Here is a 22,845-nt window from a genome sequence, read left to right as displayed (position 1 = left end):
TTGAAATGTCTATAAATATATTTTCGGGATTGTACAAGTCAAAGAATGGAAACAGCAAGTAGTAACCTAGAGAGAACATACCAAAATACAAATAGAAAAGGATGAATCAACATAACATTCTCTCTAAGTCAGTAAAAGGTCTGATAAAAAAATATTTTCAAAAATCCACTACTAGGCAACCAAAATCACAGATAAACATCACATTTTTATGACAGATATTAAAAGAGCACCCAACATGCAGGTTGCATAATACAAATTTGAACAGCAGCATTAAAAATCTTCAATGTTGCAAGCATTTAGAACTCGGATTGAATCTTTTAATACTTATGGAATGACCACAGTTAAAACAATTCCACTCATACCAGCTGACTGTAGCCTTATTAAGTCATTCATAAGGCAGCGCTGAACCTTGAGGTGGTAGATATGGCAAAAATAAGTAACAAATCACAAACGTCATGAATGAAATCATGAGTAAAATGCATAAACCATGAAAAAATTAACAGAAAAACTTTAAATCAGTCTTGAAAGTACGTATGTTCTTGATACATCGAACACTGTGTCAACCATTAGACATCACTTTTGAAAACACAATTGCCTGCAATCCAGGTAGACTTCAAGGATAGGTTCTTGGAATTGAGCATGACAAAATCAGCATCAGCTCCGTAAGCAAGAGTGCCTATTTTTTTTTCCAATCCCAACACTCTGGCAGGGTGCAGAGTGGCAGCCTCAATAGCTTCAACTGTGCTGCAACCTTTTTATAAAAAAGATGTAAAAAGAGAGTGTAAATTTGATTGAAAATATGAGAGTTAACAAAGGATTCAGCCTGCTCCAAGTTACCTGTTGCCTCCTTGAAATGCTTAACACACTCAATCATATTTGCAATACTACCACAGAGTGTATTTGTGCCAGCTATAAATGCCTTTTGATCACGAATCTCAATTGTGTACTGGCCAATTTTGTGAGTACCTTCTTCTAATCCCAAAGCTGAAATAGCATCAGTCACCAGTACCAGTCCTGATAATGGCATTAAGATATATTAGTTAAACAAAGTAAAGTATAATGAAGCACAGAACAGAAACCAAATCAGTAGTATAAAATACAAGCAAACCTTTCGGATGAACTCTGTGCGCAATACGAAGAGCTGCAGGATGGGTGTGCACACCATCAGAAATAATACCATAAAAAATAGACCGCCCTTCAGGCATATCTGATGATAGCAGACCTACTAATCCTGGGTCTCTATGGTGAAACTAAAAAAAAATTAAAGTTGAGAAAAATAAAAATGATAGAAATTTTGGGGAGTTTCAAAAATGAAACAGTTGAACTTTATGAAACTTACTGGGAGCATTGCATTGAATAGGTGAGTTATGAATGATGCACCACAATGCACTGCCTCAAGGCCCTCTTGCAAACTTGCCATGGAATGACCTGATCAACGCAAAACAGAATTAGGCAGATTAAAAGAATGAACACCTACCAACAAACAGTGTTTTGTTTTCTTTTTTTTCAAATTTCTATTGCTTTTTTTCTATTTCTTTTTTTTTTGCCAACCTAAGGAGACCGTAACTCCCTGCTTTGTCAACCATTCTGTAACATCAGTTGCTCCAGGTAGCTCAGGAGCTAGTGTGACAATGCAGGCGTTCTCCACAGACCCGTACACATTCAGGAGAGATTTTGGACCCTGCAATCACAGAAACATAAGTAACTCGAGTGAAACCAGTTTCAGTTTGCTTAGTTAACTACATTCCCAGCTATCTGTGAAGACAGACCTCTTTGAGATCAGTAATGGTATTCTCATCATGGGCTCCTTTCTTTAGTTTGTTGATAAATGGTCCTTCCAAATGGGCTCCAAGGATGGAGGCCCCATGCAGTCCACCTTGAGTTGGCTTCAACTTAGGAAGCACCTGAAAAATACAATTGGAACTTGAGAGGAAACCACAAAAGAGAATAAATGTGACAAGGACGACACAAACCTTCTGGTAAACCTCAGGGGTGGATGTCACAAGGGTTGGACAGAAAGATGTGACACCATGAGCGAGAAGGCCACGGGCCACTATCTCAATGCCTGCTTCAATATTTTCCGTGTTGTGAGAAAAATCAATTCCGAACCCACCTTTCCAAGAAAAAGGGAAGTTAGTGTCATTCTTCGGTTTAACAGCACTAAGAAACGAACAGCAATAGTTACCATTAACTTGTAGTTCAATAAAACCTGGTGCAATCAGGGCCCCGGCACAATCATGTTTTTGACTTGCAGGTGTTTTCTCGTCAAAGAAAACCTTTTCTGGATCAATGAATTTACCGTTCCTAACCCACAGATCATCCTTTACAACAGAATGATCTCGAATAATAAAACAGTTGGTGAATTGCAGAATGAAATCACGACTCATTTTCGGCCAGTGGCTCCGTGCAGAGACTAAAGTTCAACTGGACCTCCAAAGTTTCACTGACAAGCCTCACATGAATGTAGGACACTTTATCAGCTGCTCGTAGCAGCCCAATTAAAACGTAAACGTAAACAAACGCCTCAGTTTTTCATACATAGTTCATGAATTTGCCATACTGTGAACGTCAGTCACTAGAAATAAAAAGTACACTGCAAAGCAGTGACACGGAGTGCTTATTTTAGACTGTCATCAATTTTGCACGGAGCAGAAGAGAGTCAGGGACAGCATCTTGACGTTGCTGCGTCGTCTTCGTCTTTCCAACTTGATTTCTATCCCTGCACTCTGCATGTTGGCACCACTGATCACCCTAGAAATCGCGTTGCTCCGTTGGCAAGGCTGTTCAAGAACGACAAACTCCATTTTGTGACCGTGATCCCGTCATCCTGTCTCGCGAAAAGTGCCTTTTACCCCTGTCCCCCTCGGATTTAATGCTTAAAGAGGTGTTTGCGCTCAAGAACAATGACTATTCTTTCCAAAAAGAAACCCTCTCAAGGGAAGTCCGAGCCAGAGGCCGCGGAGACGTCCAGCCATCATGCTGGGGCACTCGCTCACGGATCGATGCCCAATCACTCCCAGGTTCGTGTATTGATAGGTTAGATAGAGCCATATTTGGTCGCAAACAGGTCATCTGAGCCCCTGGCCGTCTTGTCAGGGAGTTCTTCTTGGACTTCCCCGGTCTCCCAGCTTTCGCACTGCCTGTCAGAGCACACGCCCATATGTGCCTTGTTTACTTTGTGTAGCTTATGGGTGGGCCATAGAGGCTCATCTAGTTGCCCCATGCCTGCTTATCTGTGGAATCTAAACTGTGCCAAGGATTCTTTAGGTTTCACCACTTCCTGGTTTATGAGGATAGGGACACAACCCCAGTCTGACAGTGACTGTTCACCTGTTTCAATAACCCACTTTACATTGATGAATGATGTGATTAATGGCCTTCATCCTGTGTCATCCTATTTCATCATTCTAGAGTCAGGAAGGGAAACTTGGCCCTCGATTGTGTTAAGTTTGTTCACTAGGTGGGGCCTCCTGTTTATAACCACGTATGTTTCTTCGTTTTAGCAAAACAATGAGCAGATGAACCATGAACGCCTGGGCTCTCCCTTGTGCTGGCCGCTCCAGAGGGAAGAAAAGCGTCCTCAATTGAGCTCCAGCTCCCATGATAGTGGACCAAGTCACAGCAAGCGGAGGCATCGAGCAAGCCCACACAGGTACCATACTTTGGTTCATTACTTTGAAAGGTTTGTTTTGTCTTGGAAGTGTGTTTGCAACCTCTGAAGGTGCATTGCTATTTGCAGGACCACTCGCAGCAAGCTTAGAGACAGAGAGCGCAATGGAACTGCATCACCGCCTCCAAGTTCTTCCCCAAAAGCAGGCCCCTCTGATGCCCAGCATATGGAAGATTATAACAACACTTCCTGCGGTTATAACAGTGGGGATGAATATGGTTTCTGTGAATCTCAGGATTTGACAGAAGCGGAATGGCAGGAGGTAAGTTGTTATTAAAATAATAAAATTTGAGCCAGTACGAGGCGGGAGCCAACATTCTGGAAGATCTTTATTTACCTCTACCTTTCAGTTCCTGAATGAACACACTTTTATTTTCTTGATTGCAGAGAGACCGCCGCTTTGAGAAACTAATGCGTAAGCGAGGCTTTGTTATCAAGCAGATGGGTCAGGATGGAGCATGCCTTTTCAGGTCTATTGCAGATCAAGTATATGGAGACCAAGAGATGCATGCTGTTGTCCGTAATCATTGCATGGACTACATTGTAAGAACAATTTTCTGCTCCCTCTGGATGTTTTGTTCTTTTAAAATTGTGGTCTGTAACCCACATCATAATTTGTCTTTAAATTATTCCAGTCTGCAAACAGAGATTTCTTCTCTCAATACTTGACTGAGGATGTTGGATCTTATGTGAATCGGAAACGAAAACACAATGTGCATGGCAATCACATTGAGATGCAAGCTATGAGTGAAATGTACAATCGACCTGTTGAGGTTTTCTGCTACCGCAGTGGTAAGCAGTTTTTTTGCAATCCTGTACTTCTGATTGAATAACATCTCTGCCAAGTGCCTCTTTCTCACCCTTATGTGTGCAATTCCAGATCCCATAAACACATTTCATGGCATGCATAAAACAGACAATGATCCGATACGCTTGTCTTATCAGCGAGGTAGCCATTACAATAGCATTGTTGACCCATACAAAGCAACTATCGGTGTGGGTTTGGGTTTACCAGGGTATTCCCCTGGCTCAGCAGATCGCAATTTGATCAAAGATGTCACTCGCCATAGTGAAGAGTTAGCAATTGAGCAGGTACATTGAGAGCAAACCTTGCAAATTTAATGAACATGTACAAGAAGCAAGTTCACTTCTTTATTGGGTTTGTTTCTAGACTATGCTGGAGGACAAGCTACGCGCCACTGACTGGGAGGCAACAAATGAAGCCATTGAAGAACAGGTGGCCAGGGACAGTTATCTGCAGTGGATCAAAGACAATGAAAAGCGTGATAAAGCTCTTCACTCTGCAACTGCCACTTCAAGTGCGACTGTGACTTCTTTGGAGCTCCGTCAGTCACCTCGACAATCGCCTCGAAGCCGCTTGAGTGTTAGCACTCCTCCGAGAAATTCCCCGCGGGCCTCTCCCCGCTCGTCGCCTTGCAGCAGCCGTGACGATCCCTCCCACTCGGTTGCATCCACATCAACGTCTAGTGACACATCGGGCTGCTCCACCTCGGCCAACAAATCGGAGGGCGACACCAATGGAAACCCAACAACAAGCCCTCCTCCAAGAGAGAATGTCAGTGATATTGAGGGTTTCAAATTGATGGAAACAGCATCCTTCTTGAATCTCTTGCCTCCTGAAATGTTTGGTATGTAATTATTGCGTCAGGCAGTGTTATCCTCATCTGAAGATATATTGTTGCTTCATTGCCCATTTCCTGTTTCTCTTTATCTTTCAGGTCTCAGTGAATGGGATGATGCTGGTATTCTGGCTCAGGTCCTTGCAACCTCTCAACAAGAGTACATTGATGGGCTGAAGAAGCGATCCCAGAGTGATGACCCTCAGCCATCTACTTCTTCTTCTGGGAGTATGTACGATTGTGAAGCAGGTCCTTCCACTCGGTAGCCTTACCAATCAAAATTCCTGTATATTATGAACATCATTTCAAGGACTGCTTTCTGAACTTCTTTCTTCAGGAAGTTGAATGTGTGTGTGTGTGTATGTGTGTCCGTCTGTTGTTGTTTTTTTTTTGTGTGTGGGTGTGTGAGTGCGAGTTGTTCCTTTTGAATACAGTTTTTGTTAGGCCCATTCAGGCTTGGGTTTGGTTCAATTGCAATAATTATTTGTTTGTTCTAGAGGGTTTTTTTCATGTTCTTTCTTATCCAGCATTATTAATTTAAGCAAAACTTTTCTTTTTGCCTTAGTTTGTGGAGCCAAATGCTACAGGGAGCAAATTGATTTTGTGTAAGCAGTTTGAGACTTATCAAACAGCTGATAGCTTTGGTTACCTAAACAATATTGTTTAAATCTCAGTCTAAAATTGGTTTCAGAATGTCTAATTAGACCAGTTTCTCATCTTTGTTTTGCACCAAGATGTCTAAATTTTTCGAGCTGTTTTACATTTCCTGGTGTGAGCAGTTTTGATGTCAAGTTTTAAAAGTGGGTTACTTATTTGCCATTTGTTTGTTTTTGTTTGTGTTGTTTCTTTTTTTTTTGTCAAAAAAAAAATCTTATCTTTGTGATATGTGATACCTACTAAATTGCATAAACATATGCATTCATGCTTTCTCAGATCAAGATAGAGTGTGAAATACTCAGTTGTAAGTCCTGGCCACTTCCATTGTTTCTTCACCAACTAATGTGTGATGTCTTGTCTATGATAACAGCTTCGTATTCAGAGTGTTTCAGTTCAGCCTCTGCCATTAGTGCATAAGCACATATTGGAGCTTGTCGAAAGTGTCTGGCAATTCCTCTGAAAGAGTTTTTGCTCATTACTGTGATTTAAAAAAATGTTATGTTCTATTCAAAGTTTGATACTGGAAATGGCCAGAAATCTGCATTTGGTTTACTTACACTTGTAAGTTAAATACTGCTGATATTCGTGATGTCTATTTAACTGGCTTCTGCTTTTTAACTTAAAATATCATATTCTATGTAGCTTGTTTCTTAAGGAAACATTCATGTAACATTGTGATTTAGTTCTATTTAAGACTCTCCTAAACTAATGTCGTCTTCTTTCAAAAGGAAATAATAATTTAATTGATCAAAAATTGTGAAGTTCTTTACTAGTCTACATTCAACAGATTCATTTGTTTGAACTGCAGGCAGAGGGTTGATTTTATTTCTTCCATTAGCTTTTTGACCTGTAATTGTCCCCAGTTGCAATAGATGCTCCAAGAGCACTGCCAATGAGATGGCGTTTCTCTGAGTGCCTGTGAACTCTGATTCATGTTACCTACCTTTATTTAATGTCATTGTTTTTCTGTTGTAAGTTTTATAGACTTGTTTTGGTTTATTGTATGCTTTTCTTCTGAAGGAAATACATGTCATAACATGTGAAATATTATCATACAATAGGTTGTGAAATTTTTAAGCAATATTTAAAATTAATATACAAAACACATGTACTTGTTTCTTAATTGCCCTCCATAACTTAAAAATCTGTGGAAAACTATCTATATGTGCAAAATCGCTCTGTTTCACTGTTCCATGATTGGTTTTGTAATTTGTGAATTGCACTTTGTATATACTCCCCTGCCACAAGCTAGTGGAAATACCAAAGCATCCTGTTGGATTTAAAATTGGAAATCTATTCATTTCTTGCATTGCATATTTTATTCCATTCAAAACTTTTGTTATGTTTGCTTACATTGGAATACTTTCCTTACTTCAAAGTTTATCTTTTAAAAGTCAGAAAAACTTAACTACCTTGAGATAAGCCTGTAGAATTTTTTTTTCCTTGTGGGATCAGAGCAGTGATGCAGAAAAATACTGTAGGTAAGCATTTGCAGATGTTCTTGCTCCATTCAAGCCCATGTGATGTTCCCAACCCTTCAACGGAGTTGCAGGGTAGAGAGAAATAAGGCGCTTATGCACCAAGATCTGTGATTATTTCGCTGGGTTTTAAGCCTCTGTAAGTGCAGAAAACATTCAAACCTTGCTTGTACTTTATGATAGTGTAGACAGTATGTTTAAAAATGTAGATGTTAGTTTTTCTTGAGTTCTTGAATGTTATATAGAGGCTTGAGCTTTAATTTGAAGATTTATACTGAATTCTTATATAGTTTATGATGTATCCCTGATAGATTATTGCTATGTACTGAAACGTATGTGCATGTATGAAAACGTGGACATGCCTTTATTGCATACTTTACTATTTATTTTATGTTTGCATCGATTCCTTAACCAGTCTGTAAGATTGGGAAAACATTGTGACTCCTTGGTCACAGTTTAGAAATGAGTTTCCTGACTTCTTTGTGTGTACATAGAGGAGGAAGACCTTCTCCTGTGGTTTCTGTAACTGCTCTGGAGTAACGCCTGCCTTGGATTCAGGAGCTCAATATTATCTTGTGAACGTCTTGCTCTGACTTTGTTTTTACAATATTATAAAGGAATGAGGACAAGCACATTTAAAATAAATAGATGGTTGTAAAATTATACCCAATGTTGTTATGTTTCACTTCATTCCAGTATCAATACTGGATCAATCAATATATTTAAGGGAAAACTGGGAGGAATTGTAATAAGTCTTTTAGTAATGAGTTTACTGATGCAGAATAGATACGTATTTTCATTATTAAAAAAAACATTAAACAACACTTCTGAACATGTAGAGCTAGTGCATTAACAAGTATGCTACAACATTTAGACTAGCAATCTGCTACCACAGTCACACATCATACAAAAATACCTGCGACAAACAACTAGAGTCCTCTTTCAAAAAGGCTCTCATGTTTATGTCATTAATGCTACAGGAGTTAATCAATGCTAACTTAATTTCCAAAACGGATCACAGTTAAATAACAGGTTTAAGGTAAATCACTTAAGTGTTCATGAATGAATAACAAATATTAAACTCTTTAAAGCAAAATTCTCAACAGCCAGCCAAAGAGAAGGCTGCCAATGGCTACACCTGACAGACAAAGTCTCATGGCTTTAAACCACTGAGGGTATCCAGGAGACGTGATATCTATGTAGGCTGAAGCACCCATTCCCGCAACAAGCGTCAGCGTGCCTATCCAGGGAGGCAATATCAAACTACCAAATGCCACCAAGGATAAAGACACACTCTGGCCCAAATTATCCCAGGATAGTTTTTGCTGACTGTTCTCAGGAACAGCAAAGCCCCATTTTACACCACCTAAAAACGATAAGATGCTTGCTCCATAAGCTAACTGAACAAATCCAAGATTTGGTAGGAATTCCCCATTGAGAAGAATAGCCAAAGGTGGGAACACAAAAGGGATTAACCCAGCAGCTCCATATGCAAGGGCAGGTTGGGGTGACTTTTTCACTTCTTGCCAACTGACTTGCGAAAGCATGTGCTTGTATCGTTTCTGAAATTCATCCATAACATCTGGCTTGTTATTAACAGAAGATGAATGAATTAAGCTTCGAGTTTCAAAGTTCTGTACACCACAAGTTTGAAGGAATCCATTGTAAGAATGTGGGTTTTTTGAAGTCCCAGAAACTGACAGCGGCGCGAGGTGAGACCAAGTAGCAGAGCAGGCGAGCTTGGGAGCGTGCACCTTTGAGCAGTTGAGAAGGCTCGTTGAGGAAAGTCGTTGAGCAGCAAATTTGAACATCTTGGAGGCCTGGAAGCAAACGACTTTTTGAGGTACAGTGGGAAAGATATTAAAAAAGTGAAGGTCTACTGTAGGGGAATAGAACACATTTAATTTAAGAAATGCTTCCCACACCCAACATGTTTAAACTGGAGGTGACTACATCAGGATAGTTAGTCCTTTAAGGGCTATTTCTAGTTCCAAGAAGCAAGATTGACAGCCATGGTGAATGCTACAACAATGCTTTGCACATCCATGGCAAGAAAACTATATAAGTCAAGAGGTTATTTCACGCGATGTTAACCATGGGGCAAGCATCGTTTTTGGAGCTTCACGATCAAATGTTCGTGCTTACCTGTCAAGTTCAAAATTACTAGAAATTCACAAAATTGCAGCAGGATTCGAGGGCGGAGGAGCCAGCAGTAAATTCCCTTCCGCTCACTGACTGGAGAACTCTCCCTCTCCTTCCGGTAGACCGTTATTTGCAGTCATCTGTAGGAAAAAAAATTATTTACATTACTTTATTGTTATTCCGAGCTTTGACACGTCGCCGAGCTGGACCCGATAAGTGCGTATTACCAAGCGTCGTTACTTGGTGAGAACAACCGACAGAGTACCGGAATTTAACAATAAATAATGATGCTAATGAAAGGAATGACGTCACTTCTTAAAGTCAAATCTTCCTAACGTGCGTGCGGCATCTGCCGCCATGGCGGAGCCTACTCCGTACCGGCTTTTGATAGACTGTAACGTTTCTTCAAAAAATAGTGATAAACATTATTTTCGGCTCCTGCTGCTTTTATTAAAATTTTAGTTCGTCTTGGGGAACAAAAGTCTCGTGGAGTGGTGAAAAGCGGAAAAGGGGACGGCAGAAAAGAAAGTTGGAGCGTTACACCCAAGAGTAGCTACGCCACTGACAGCGGTGGAGAGATGCAAGCAAGGTGTTCGTTGATCTGACAGGACAGGTGCACTGGGCACTGGACTCCATGTCCGTCTCTTGAACGTGGGCGTGTGAATGTAAATAAGTGTGCAACGGATAATATTTGCCGCGAAGAGACGCTGCGCAATGTTTGAAACTGAAAGTCTGAAACTTGTTTGATACAACGAATGGCTCTTGTCCGGCGAGCAGCAGCAGAGGGGAAGCAACCGTTGGGGAGATGATGAGTAAACTCTCTCGGCTCGGCTCGGTTTGATGTCAACATGGCCCCTGCTGCAGTAGGTTAGCCCTTTACCCTAGATTTCACGTCGACGCCTCTCTCGCCGTGGAGGATGTGAGTTTGAGATCGCCCGAGCTTCGATAGTGACGGAAGACTTAAATATGTCCTGAAAACTATGTCATAATGCAGAGGCCTGGCCAAAAGAGGCCCAATACCCCAAGTGTTTCGAAATGCCAAGCGGACTTAGACGCTAGTCACTGGTCTCAGGAGGTGAGAGAGGTTGTCGTACGCGCCAAGCAGGACGGCGCCGTCAATTTCGCTGTCCGCGGTGGGTCAGACCTGGGCGAGTTTGCCTGCGTGTTCGAGACGGAAGAGGGGTCCGGACTGTACGACGGCGACCTGCTTCTGGAAGTGCAGGGCGAGAAGGTCGCGGGCTACACCCAGCGGGACGTGGTCGCCTGGCTCAGTCACTGCTGCCGCAACGGCAACCCAGTCACCCTCAAGGCAGTCCGAGCTGGTAAGTGCCATCCGGAATGGACCCGTTGGCGTTCGCGCGCCGCTTTCGGGTCGCTGTGAGCCAATTCCACCTGTTTGCCTCGATTGGAAGGGTCCGGGCGGCGCCAGCGCCATTGCCGTATGTAGGCTGCTTGGCTGCACCCACCCGTAAAGAGGTCTCCGCTTTTACTCTCGCTCTGGGCCGTTTTCCGCAAGGAAATCGCCTCAAGTAGTCGTGCTGCACCACTGGCATGAAAACAAAATTCACTCGTTGGTGAAAGTTTCGCGGAATGTTGAAATTTGGCGTTTGTTTATGTTCTGATTTAAGGTTAGGGTGTGTATTGTGTTGTGATTTTTTGGCGATGCTGTATGCAGGCTTTGCTACCGCTTTGCTATGTAAAAGCTGTCATTGATTTTTTACTTGATGAATATCTTAGTCTGTAAGTGCGTCTTCCATATGCCCCTCTAAATATCTGGTTGGCAGAGGGCGAATCCATTTTCTCGATAACTTCTTGGAAAAGCTGTTGACATTTTCACCGTGTTTTACGGGTCAGTGAATCTAAATGCATCTTACCATCTTTATCTTTATTGCAGGTGCTGTTCCCAAAGATCTGAGAGTTTTCCTTAACACCCGCTTCCAACGAGGTTCAGTCGATCACGATTTGCAGAACACTATCAGGGACAATCTATACCTTCGAACAGTCCCCGTCACCACACGTCTACCAAGAGACGGAGAAGTGAATGGTGTAGACTACACATTTTTAAGTTTAGAAGAATTTGCTAAACTTGAAAGAGGTGGAAGTCTTCTTGAAAGCGGTATCTATGAGGGAAACCATTATGGAACGCCCAAACCATCAAAAGAGCCTTCTAGTGGTCCTGCATCTGCAAGCAGTGTGATCCCAGCAGCCACAGGGTTGTTTCCAGGGGCGCATCCCTCATCCGAAGGCAAGCGGAGAAGAAACAGGTCCAACGTCGAAGCCATGGCAGCGAAAAGCACAGAACCTGAAGCAGAATCTGATCATGCTCATGCAAATGCTCACACTCATGCTCACACCCATGCTCACGCCCATGCAGAGGCTCATCATCATAAATTTAATAATCATAATGCCCACAGTGAACTAAGTGACGTCAAAATGAATGGGTCGGGATCATTTCCTGATGCTCCCCCTAGTTACAATGATGGTCCAAGCCAGAGTCACCATACCTCTGGCGATGATATTGGTCCACTTCCACCAAACTGGGAAAAGGCTTTCACTGAAAGAGGCGAAGCCTATTTCATAGATCATAATACTGGAACTTCTCATTGGCTAGATCCTAGATTATCTAAGTTCCAAAAGAAGTCTTTAGAAGAATGCACTGAAGATGAACTACCCTATGGCTGGGAAAAAATTCATGATCCTCAGTATGGAACTTACTACATTGATCATGTAAACAGGCGTACTCAGTATGAGAATCCTGTAATTCAAGCTAAACGAGCTGTTAATGATTCTGGAACCCCTGGTAAGTCGATTGAAATGGACTTATTGATTACTTCAGATGATGAACTCTTTCGCACAGTGCTTCATAAATTTATCACGTTGCAGAAAGCCTTATTCAAGAGCTTGGAAGCGACGGGCAGTACCCTGTTCCGCCACCACCTCACAATGCGATGCACAACTCCCAGCAGCACCATCCCCTTGGTCCCCCTCAAAGTGTTTCTCACGGCTCAAATGCTGGAAGTGTGCCATCAACTCCATCCAAAAGACAAAACAGTTAGTGTTCTGAAGTCTTAAATTTTTTACTGTTAGTCCATCATTTTCTCAGATCTTTAACTTTGAAATGCTTTTTGTGTGTCCAGATTGCTCATCACGGGCATTTTTTACAAGAAATCCTATGGAGTTAGAGGGAGAACGTATCCATTCAACACTTATCAAATCTGCCAGAGGTCTTGGTTTTACGATTGTTGGTGGAGATGATCTTGAAGAAGAGTTTTTACAAATCAAGTCTGTGGTCCCAAATGGTTCAGCTTGGCTTGATGGAAAGCTCCAGACAGGTCAGTTCATTCTTCTTTTTAATTTTAGTAGAAGTGAACTGCCTATTATGTCTTGTTCTGTTTCTTATTGCTCTGTGTTACTGTTTTGGTTTCTGCAGGTGATGTGCTGGTCTATGTTAATGATACTTGTGTCCTGGGATTTACCCATCATGACATGGTCAGCATGTTCCAATCAATTGCTCCTGGGGAAACTGTGTCACTTGAAGTTTGTCGTGGCTATCCCTTGCCATTTGATCCCAATGATCCAAACACAGAAGTCGTAACAACAGTTGCTGTGAATGCTCCAGGTTTGTGGCTTTTCTCTGTACAGTAATTAAATAATAATAATAATAATGTTTTGTGTTTATGACATTGGTGTCATTGTTGGCTTATGACTTTTTTTCAGATCCTCATATTCCGGGAAATAACTCATACATGTACCACAATGGTGATGTAAAATCTGAACGGGGTTATCATTTCATGGAACCTGACGATCTTGCCAACAGCTCTGTTAAGTCAATGCCGGAGCTTTGTGACAGAATCGATCAAGGTGTTCCCATTCCTAGGCCGAACTCGACAGATACCCTCCTTGACCCTCCAGTGCCAGCCAAGCCAGAGTTTCTCACCATCTCTATTGTGAAAGGTGCAATGGGGTTTGGTTTCACTATTGCTGACAGTGCTTATGGACAAAAGGTGAAAAAAATCCTGGACAGACAGCGCTGTAAAACTTTACAAGAAGGAGATATACTGGTAGAAATTAACAATGTAAATGTACGTACAATGTGCCATGGAGATGTTGTTCAAGTGTTGAAAGATTGCCCACGGAATGTGGATGCAACTATAACTGTACAGAGAGGATCAAGTTCAAACAAGAACAAGGCCAGGAAGAAGGAAGATCTCGTGCTGCCTGGAGCAAGAAAAGCTTATCGCAGTAAAACTCCTACAGCTGACTTGTACAGTACTCAACCTAAAGAAGTTGTTCCAACCCGACCAAAAACACCCCTTGTAGATACAAGAATACGTGCAAAGACCCCTACCAATGTTGGATCCTGGATGCACAATGATCCAAGCCTGAAAGCAGACAGTGACATTGATAAAAATACTGATATTTTGCAAAGTCCGTCTATTGCTTCCCAGTACGATGGCTACCAAACAACAGCTTTTCCGTATCCCCATCCGCACTCGTATGACTTGAGCCAGCGACTTGCCAACACCTCCTTGAGAAGCCCAGATGAGTACAGTCGAAGCCACAGTCCGGGGAACGGATTGGACGATCCTGTGTCTCACAGAGGCCATTACCCTCCTCCCAATCAACTTTACTACAATGGCTATGGGAGTTATGATCCGGGTTATGGTTATGCCTATGATGCACAGACACCTACTGGCTATGCTCCTCATCCAAATCTGGATTATTACCCAAAGGGCAAAGAAAGCACCAGCTTTGAACACGAGCAGCCACTATCTAGCCTTGTATCCAGGTAATTTATTTGTTTGTATTCCTTTTATTTTTATTTTTTGGTGGTAATTGTGCACATCTCCTAAAATTGTGGTGTACCTTATGTCTGTAGGTACCCACGTGATCCTCGATGGATCGGTCTTGGTCCAGCTAGGGTATATCCTGCCGAGCCTGGGTTTGATTGGGTCGAAACACTGGTGACTCTTCAGAGACAGGAAACAGGATTTGGTTTCCGAATTGTTGGTGGGACTGAAGAGGGCTCCCAGGTAGGATCAACGGTGAGATCAATAAATGCACTGTGCCTGTGGCGTGAAGCCAACACAAGTGCCTCTTTGCATGGTTCATGAATCATAAATAAATTTTCTTAAATTTATTATGGTAATGGTACTTCAATTGCTGAGGCTTAATTTCAAGAGCTTATAGGAACTAAATTTCAGTCTCATTGGATAGGTTTTTAATACTGATGTGTTGGTTTTTTAAAAATTGGCCTTTAGTGGTCTTGCATGAGGAATGGTCATGGTCTTGGTCACATTGCCTTTTCTGTCCTTTCCTTGCTATCTTTGAAGGCAATGCATACATAACTGTTATCCAATGCCACAATGTTCCTAACTCAGATACTTTTATCTCCAGGTGTCTGTAGGCCACATTGTTCCTGGTGGGGCAGCAGACCTGGATGGCAGACTCTGTACTGGTGATGAGATGATGAGTGTGGATGGTCAGTCTGTCATCAACACATCTCATCACCATGTGGTGCAACTGATGGCGAGAGCTGCTGCCGCGGGACGTGTCACCCTGGGCATTCGCCGAAGGATTCCCTCCCATGGTAATTTTGGAAAGTTTCATCTCATGAATCTAACTCTTGAAGAACTCAATCTAAAGCTGCCGCTCTTTTTCCCTTTTTTTTTTAGATGTTCAAAGTTACGGTAGCAGACACGATGGTGGATACCCTTACGATGTTACTGTCACAAGAAGAGAAAATGAAGGCTTTGGTTTTGTTATTATATCTTCAGTCAATAAAATTGGCTCTACCATTGGTAATAGACTAAACTAGAAAATGTCATTTGATTGGTTGTAGTTTTGCATTTGTGTTGCTCTAATTATATTTGGTTACTTCTTTAGGTCGAATTATTGAAGGAAGTCCTGCAGAACGATGCAATCAATTGCATATAGGCGACCGTATTTTAGCAGTCAACCATATGAATATCACTAGCCTTCATCATGGTGACATTGTAAACCTCATCAAGGATTCTGGTTATTCTGTCACTTTGACTATTGGTGCTCCTTTAGGTAAATACTTGAGTGACTCACCTTTTGATTTTCTTTGTTATGAGTGGTGAATAATCTTTCTTTGTTTTGCAGATGATGCTTCTAGCACTGCATCAGTGTCTCACAGGGTGAGTTAAACTTGAGCTCATTTCCTATATAGCTTTAAATGTCCCTCATTTTGGGCCTCACTGTAGTTATGTTAGTCTGCAAAGAATTCTTCGTCAAACTGCAACTTTCTTTTTCTTTTTGACTCTGCAGGAGGAGGGTGGTGAGGACGAACAGTACCATGCTGTTGAATTGAACCGCGGCACTCGGGGCTTCGGCTTCAGCATCCGTGGCGGTCGAGAGTTTCAGAATATGCCGCTGTTTGTTCTTCAGATAGCGGAAAATGGTCCTGCGTCTTTAGACAACAGGCTGAAGGTATGCCTTTTGGACTTAGTCATCCTGCTCACTTAATCATGTGGTACAACTAAGATGTTTCTGTCTCTTTAAATCTTGCAGGTTGGGGACCAAATAATCGAAATCAATGCCATTAATACCAAAAACATGACTCATGCAGAAGCCATTGAGATCATTCGGAATGGAGGCCCATCTGTGCGGCTCTTGGTTAAAAGAGGGGGGCGAGTGCCACCTCCCCCAAATATAGGTGGGTGTCACGATACTTATTCAGAAGAAATGGTTGGGACCTTAATGGATTCGACTTGTAATCAACTAACCACTACTCTTGGCAACTCTATGAATGGTTCCATTGGCAACTCCCTTGACGACCCCTCGTTACATCCTCGCCACAGTCAGTGCAGTGACCTAATGCCTGAATCACTAACAGACCCTTTAAGTGACCCGCTAACAGCTCCTCTAGCTGTGCCGATCCTTAACGAAGCTAATGGTCATGTGCATGATCCTATGCTTGATATAATGCCATCTCAAGTTTGCTGAGGTGTTCAGAAAATTGATGTGATGAAGTCTGATGTTTATTTTGTATTTAGCTTCCTATTTTTCTGAAGTTTTCTGAGAATTGTATTCTTTATGTCAGTGACACCATCAATTGTTATTAATTGCACAAGTCACTACCCTGTATAGCATTTGCACAATTTAAGACTAAGATAATTTTTTGAAACTTTATTAATTTGGCACATCTGTAGTACTTGAATGACTGCATGCTCAATTGATGCTTGAAGTGGATTTTCCTCCTCTGCTTTCAGTTCTGCTTTGGTTCAGGGACATTTGGAAATTTTATGGTCAGTTAGTGGAAAGCAATCTATTTTGTGACCCCCTTGTTTAGCACCCTACTGGCCCAATCCCCCTCACTCCTGCTTGGTATGGGACCCATGCATGTTCAATTTGTGCATTCATTTAATTGTTGTAGTTGAGTCTGATTCTAGTGATGTGGGTTGTTGTGGGAAGTAAGGTAGCATTGAGGTGTATTGTTTGTGTGCAGACCCGTGCATGAGGCCGAGTTCTTCCCAAGCCCATGTGGGAGATGCTGGCTATTGGGATGCGTACCAGCAAAGCTGACATCTTTAAAAGAACAACTCTCAGGTCCCACCGCTTCGCCCTTCTGTCAACATTTTAAAACTCTGTGTATGGATTAGTTGGGGGTCTTGCGCTGTCTGCACTGTTTTAGTTGTTTAGGTTTGGTTTCAATCGCTAAGTTTTGTAACTGTACATGGTACATGCCATTGTAGTTTGATCTGGTCGTGATAGGCAGCTGTATCAGTGTGGCATTTTAATCAGGGAACCAGCTCAATCAACTTTGAATATTGTCAGTGTGTATTACTGCCTTGAACCCAAAGATGTTGCCTCACAGAGCTCAAGCCAAGATATCTGATTATCTTGAGGATAATGTTGGCTCATTTTCTGGAAGTAACTTGTGCATAAGACATATGCCAAGTTTTTTTTATCTTCAATTTTATTGTCAATGTAAGTTAAACCTGCTTTTCCAAATGCAGTGAATTCTTTCTTTTGAAGTGATTCAGGATAGATATGGTAACAGTTGTTTGTTGATTACATTCTCCGTCCACTGACCTCTATGCCCCATGAGTTATTGAATGGGTGTGACTAATTGACCTTTTTTTTCAAAATTAATTACATCCAGTGATATTTAAAAAAATTATATTGCTTAAAATTATATTGCTTCCACTATATTATCTTGCCAAGGCATTCTAGTGAAGCAGCTGTTAAGAATTTTATAAATTGAATATTGAACAATATTTTATTTGTTGCTATTGCTGTCATGTTGTTGTGCATGGTTTATTATTGCATTACTATTACGTAGTTTTTGGTTGTTACTTGAGTGCACGTGGTTTTTTTTTTATACTTACACGTAGTTGCTGCCAAACAAAAGACATGTTAAGACAACTGCATCTGAAACAAAAGACAGCCAAGTTCTTTGTTAAGGTGTTAATGCTGTCAGGAACTTTTCTCTTACAATTTGAAAAGTATGATAAGTAGTTGACACTGTATCCCTACACTAAATTAATATTGTTATTTTTGATTTACAATTGTGTTGAGTTTGGAGTATGAATGAAGACAGGCTCAAGGTTGACTCACATGCCATATGAACGCAGTAAGCCATGCTTGACAATTATTTGTACTGTGCTACAACATGCTGCATTTAATCAAGTGAACATGATTGTGATGTAAACAATAATGTATTTTCCAAGTGTTTAGTAGTAACATTTGAAATTTGCTGTAGCTTTGTTTGAAATTGCCTAGTGTGCCTTGTAATGAAAGGGAAAAATTGTGAAACTTTGGTAAGCCAAGATATCCGTCCTTTTAAATTAAGACTGTCAGTGACATTCATTCTGAATTTTTCATGTTAGTGTTCGAACAGAGTTTACATTTTGGTGTTTTGAATAACGACATCTTGTGTCTTTTTATCGTTTTGGCCAACATAACAATTGATAGAGAGAAAGACTGAATTGTGCGTTTTGTGGTGCACAAAGTCATGTGAGGCTTGGTTATAGTCCAGATTGAGCATACCTTCAAGTGAAGTAATTTTTGTCTTGATATTTTGGGTAAATTTTCACCCTAAAGAAATTTGTTGGATTTTTCTTACATTAATCTTAGAACTAGTTTCACTATTTTATAGCCGTTTTATTATCTTGACAATGGAACATTCTTGAACATAAAATTTGTTATTTTAATCAATTTTTCTTCTAAATGAAGTTGTTTGAGATTGTGGATAATTTATAGACGTTTTTATGAGAATATTCGCAAGCATGTTTTATATTTAATTATTTTATGCCACCTTTACTGTGGCTTGTACATTTGTTGTTTTTACATATGCAACAAAATTAATCATGTAGGCGAGTTATTTTTTATACCACACATGTTTATTGAATTTGTCAACCCTTTGTCCAATGGTTGTGTTCATATTTGAGCATTTCTACTTGTTATTATTGCTCATGTTTTATTCTATTGCAAGTAGAATTAAATGCATACTATCTGATGGTAGTACTTGGATATAAGGTAATTATATGTATATATGACTTAATCGTCCATACACTTTGATTAGGTTAGTAGTTCTTGATTTCCCCATTCCCCCCTTACCTCTTTTGATAAAGCAACAAGACAAGCCCAGTGTAGTCATTACATTTTGCCTTGCAAATGAGAATGAATACACGAGTGGCATTAGCCAAAGATTGCATGTGCCTAGTGTTCACAATGTGCTTCTATTTGTGAACACATGTTATGTATGAGTTATCACCTTCTGCTGTGTGTATAAAGAGGTAAAATTTCTCACATACTTTCCTTCATGTTTATAATGTAGAATGTGCAGATAACACTCAGTAAACGATGTGAGATAAGGACAAGTATTGATTTATATAGTGCATAATATGGAACCACACATACTGCCCTCTTTAAGTGATAAAATTGAGGCATAGATCTGAGGATTGAGATTACTATTATTTACTCATGTTAATTCTAGTGTGGACCTTGAATTGATCTTCCTGTTGCAGACATTATGTATCTGTGCATCCCTCGTAAATTAATTCAATATGAGGAGGTACTGTTAATTTGTGTGCCTTAGTCCTTCCCTTTCCTTGACTGCCTTTGTATTCAGTGAAAATTTATATTTTTCATGTTTGGTCCAAGATCTGATTCTTAACGCTCTCAACAGTGTTGTTTCCTGAAAGTTGTGTAAACTGCCGCCATGATATTTGGTGTTAGTACTGTATCAGTACTTGGAATAAATTATATGTGTTATGGTGAAAAGCAGTACTTTCATCAATATCTTGCTCCCAATTTCTCTGGAACATAAAACTTGTAAACACAATGTTATGAAAAAAAAAAAAGGAACAGTTTTAATACACTACATACACATGAAAATACAGGCAACAGTTGAGTTTTTTTTTTTACAAAGGTGCACACAAATTCATCAGTTCAAACCCATTTCCTGCACATAATGACCGAAGTTCTGCACGGCCTGCTTCAGTCTGTCCTCCAGGATGTTGAATCCAGCGCCGATCTATGTAGAAGTCTAATGAAGAATTCATCTCTGCAGTATCATATTTGTCTACCATGATGGGAATAAATGGGTCAATGTGTTCCCATCCCTAAAAATTATGTTTCTGTTAGATAAGAGTGATATGACAAACGCGCGATTTCAACTGAAGTAACGTAATACAGCATCTTACCTCTTTTCCTAACAGGTACAAAGGCAGATTACTCTCAGCCTTAAACATGTCATGATGTGCAAGCTGATCAACTGACAATATTACAACTCCATTGCACTAGAAAAACAAAATTATTGTCCAAATATAAAATGTGCATAAATTGATCAGATTTAAAAAATAAAATAAATAAAAAGCAAAACAAGATGGAACAAAAGAGGATATTTTCTTACCCAATCAAACTGAGTTATCTCCAAGAAAGGTAATGCCAAAGTGCATTTTGCTTCCAGTATTTTCCTTCTTTGAGTTTTCAAATTCGGAGCGAAGAGACCATTGAAACCATCTATTACTACCATAGTTTTAACCCTGTGATTTTTCAATGGACAAAAAAGTAGCATGAAATACAGCTTAATTATAATAAAGGTTTATTATGTTGACATGCAAATGTAAAATGACAAATATAGAATATAAATCTAGTTTTCAGGCATGTGTACTTACAATCCACTGTTTGAGAAACCTTTGATTTCTCTCAAAAGGGCTTCCACAACATCACAGGCGTACTTGGCACGGCCTATACCGAATTCTATCAGTGCATCAATGGGCTCCCCTTGTTCAATTATGTCTCTGGGGCCGTATTGATACGGTTTACTTGTTTTCAGCTGCAACATTAAATTTATGGAATGGTAACAGACACAGTTCTTAGAAAATAGAAATAAATCAAATACCGCAATTTACAAACATTTAAAGTTTTTAATAGATGCTGATTTTGAGTCCTAAACTGAACAAGCCACGCAGCCGCATCTATGGGAACATCCATCATCCCTGGCTTTGATTCAGATGGTGAAGCGTCTTTACATCGTCTCATGAATGTATTTACTGCACAAACCAGAAGCGACACACAAAACAAACTTTTAAAAAATTGTTAAATTTAAGAGAGATATGAGAGAAATGAAATTTTCAATGAGAACATACCCCATGGCACATGTACCAGCATAAAACCTGCACTGTAACCATAGTGAACAACATGAGCAAGGGTCATTGATTTACCATGGCCGGGTTTTCCATCTGCAAAGCTTGTTAAGGAAAAGTTCTATGATGAAATATAAACCGAATGGGAACTTCCTTTGGGTGAAAAGGATTATGGTGACAGATGGCAAGTTTAAAGGATACACAACACAATTCTGACAGCAGGCTTTGAAAAATCTACACTTTCGATGCAGTTTGTCACTTCAAGATATGGCTTCCTCACCATAATGGCAGTCTCTGTAAAGATGTGGCATAGCTTTTCATAGGCTTTTGGCAAACCACCGTACTGGAATAAAGTTTTACTTATATCTCCAGGCACTGTGTAGTATCTGGATAGATGACTTTCTTTATGTTTAGTCTACAAAAAAATAAAACAAAGTTCAACGTGAATCTTATGGGCAAAGATTTCATTAGCATCAGGGACTTCCCGGAATAATTTTCTTTGCTCACCGGATTACTTTCTTGGGTGCGGAAAGAAGCAACAATCTTGGGTTGTGCCGTTTTCTTATTTGATGCCTCACCTCCATCAGGGTTTGAAGTGTCTAGGGCTGCAGCAGTCCGAGCAGCTGATGATAGGACCCTCTCGGATGAGAGCAGGCGTTGCATGACCCCAACATGATGTGAGAAAAGTTCATTGTGTACTGGAACAGTGACAGTAAATGGTAAAAAGTCGCAACAGAAAATTCAGAACTTTTCAACTACAGAAACACTTAAATGAAGAAATCTTACAAAATAAATGAATATGTAAAATTGAAATTTAGTAATAGGATTCAAATTTATTTAAAACAATTCATAAATAGGAAATGTCTAACCGATGCAAAATAAATTTAATGACAGGCACAGAAATTTGGTTGACAGCTGAGACCAATGAAAGAAACAGCAATCTTTTCTCGTTTATTTAGTGACCATACCCTTTCCAGTGAGTTAGTAACAAGTAAAAACAGTAAAAGTAAGGGCAACACCTATGGGCAAGTGGACACCCATGTGGATCTAGCACGAAGTGTATGACAGCAAAGAGTGCGAGAGAACGCACGGCACTTGAATTACTTACAAATACGCAATGCCATCGTTAAATAACTTGCTGCTGACAAAATAAAGCAAAGTAATAACAAATTTTGGGTTGACTTGATTTCAAAAACATAACCCCATCTTCTTAAGAAACTGAGCCGAACAGACGACGCGAGTTCGAGATCAAACTTCGATATTCGAGTTGTGACGTCGATCTATCGGAAGGCGCCATTGCGCGGCAATTTTGAAAGGACACTTGCGGAGGTGACTATAACCGGTTTCAAAACGTTTCAAAAGAGGCTGGCATTCTGGCCGGGATTTTTGGTCCCTGCGTCAAAAATTTCTGCTGTAAGCGAGCCGACTAACTCTGACCGCACCTTGAACAGGGACGTAAAGTCAGCTCGCAGTGACCGAAAATCCCACTGAAACAAAGTTATCTGTGCGTCAGTGGAGTGTCTTGATGGCGATTGTTTGCGAAGCTCGGACCTCATTTTTCCACCACTATCTGGACTGACAGCGGTGGTGTGGTGGCACACTGTGGGTGTGGGTGCAGTGCGAAAGGCAAGGCGAAAGGG

General features: G+C 40.6%; 5 protein-coding genes across 13 annotated transcripts; 2 read left to right on the top strand and 3 right to left on the bottom strand.

The window, feature by feature from the left end:
* On the bottom strand, positions 1-2,557 carry LOC117644402 (N-acetylglucosamine-6-phosphate deacetylase). Its single transcript, XM_034383826.1, has 8 exons — positions 2,186-2,557; positions 1,974-2,113; positions 1,770-1,904; positions 1,552-1,681; positions 1,340-1,428; positions 1,109-1,250; positions 838-1,014; positions 1-751 (listed from the first exon to the last, which is right to left on the bottom strand). Exons 1-8 carry the CDS (start codon positions 2,385-2,387, stop codon positions 567-569), a joined length of 1,200 nt encoding a protein of 399 aa, XP_034239717.1. The 5' UTR covers positions 2,388-2,557; the 3' UTR covers positions 1-566.
* A 105-nt stretch (positions 2,558-2,662) lies between these two features.
* On the top strand, positions 2,663-8,108 carry LOC117644400 (OTU domain-containing protein 5-B). The gene is made up of 8 exons (XM_034383823.1): positions 2,663-3,020; positions 3,504-3,652; positions 3,740-3,932; positions 4,058-4,213; positions 4,306-4,462; positions 4,551-4,762; positions 4,842-5,319; positions 5,410-8,108. The coding sequence occupies exons 1-8, from the start codon at positions 2,904-2,906 to the stop codon at positions 5,574-5,576; spliced, it is 1,629 nt and encodes a 542-aa protein (XP_034239714.1). The 5' UTR covers positions 2,663-2,903; the 3' UTR covers positions 5,577-8,108.
* A 113-nt stretch (positions 8,109-8,221) lies between these two features.
* On the bottom strand, positions 8,222-10,869 carry LOC117644404 (transmembrane protein 69-like). 7 transcript variants are annotated; one of them, XM_034383831.1, is made up of 3 exons: positions 10,732-10,869; positions 9,591-9,727; positions 8,222-9,265 (listed from the first exon to the last, which is right to left on the bottom strand). In XM_034383831.1, the coding sequence occupies exon 3, from the start codon at positions 9,254-9,256 to the stop codon at positions 8,531-8,533; it is 726 nt and encodes a 241-aa protein (XP_034239722.1). In that variant the 5' UTR covers positions 9,257-9,265; positions 9,591-9,727; positions 10,732-10,869; the 3' UTR covers positions 8,222-8,530. The 7 variants fall into 7 exon arrangements, with proteins under 7 accessions (XP_034239722.1, XP_034239723.1, XP_034239724.1 ...); XM_034383832.1 differs by lacking the exon at positions 10,732-10,869 and adding an exon at positions 10,682-10,703; XM_034383833.1 differs by lacking the exon at positions 10,732-10,869 and adding an exon at positions 10,468-10,488.
* On the top strand, positions 10,539-19,838 carry LOC117644398 (membrane-associated guanylate kinase, WW and PDZ domain-containing protein 1). 3 transcript variants are annotated; one of them, XM_034383822.1, is made up of 14 exons: positions 10,539-10,909; positions 11,482-12,387; positions 12,471-12,638; positions 12,725-12,919; positions 13,018-13,206; positions 13,305-14,376; positions 14,467-14,632; positions 14,985-15,177; positions 15,263-15,388; positions 15,474-15,641; positions 15,714-15,748; positions 15,879-16,040; positions 16,122-16,266; positions 17,059-19,838. In XM_034383822.1, exons 1-14 carry the CDS (start codon positions 10,576-10,578, stop codon positions 17,133-17,135), a joined length of 3,936 nt encoding a protein of 1,311 aa, XP_034239713.1. In that variant the 5' UTR covers positions 10,539-10,575; the 3' UTR covers positions 17,136-19,838. The 3 variants fall into 3 exon arrangements, with proteins under 3 accessions (XP_034239713.1, XP_034239712.1, XP_034239711.1); XM_034383821.1 differs by having other exon boundaries at positions 14,467-14,620; positions 16,122-19,838; XM_034383820.1 differs by having other exon boundaries at positions 16,122-19,838.
* Positions 19,839-19,899: 61 nt separating this feature from the next.
* On the bottom strand, positions 19,900-22,471 carry LOC117644401 (28S ribosomal protein S29, mitochondrial). Its single transcript, XM_034383824.1, has 9 exons — positions 22,314-22,471; positions 21,713-21,903; positions 21,407-21,620; positions 21,209-21,301; positions 20,976-21,112; positions 20,735-20,895; positions 20,470-20,602; positions 20,261-20,356; positions 19,900-20,179 (listed from the first exon to the last, which is right to left on the bottom strand). The coding sequence occupies exons 1-9, from the start codon at positions 22,327-22,329 to the stop codon at positions 19,979-19,981; spliced, it is 1,242 nt and encodes a 413-aa protein (XP_034239715.1). The 5' UTR covers positions 22,330-22,471; the 3' UTR covers positions 19,900-19,978.
* Between the last annotated feature and the right edge of the window lie 374 nt (positions 22,472-22,845).

The sequence above is a fragment of the Thrips palmi genome, unplaced genomic scaffold, assembly GCF_012932325.1.
Source record: "Thrips palmi isolate BJ-2018 unplaced genomic scaffold, TpBJ-2018v1 HiC_scaffold_18, whole genome shotgun sequence".
NCBI classification, from domain to species: domain Eukaryota; kingdom Metazoa; phylum Arthropoda; class Insecta; order Thysanoptera; family Thripidae; genus Thrips; species Thrips palmi.
The sequence above is the reverse complement of the archived record's forward strand: the minus strand, read 5'-3'. Positions and strand labels throughout refer to the sequence as shown.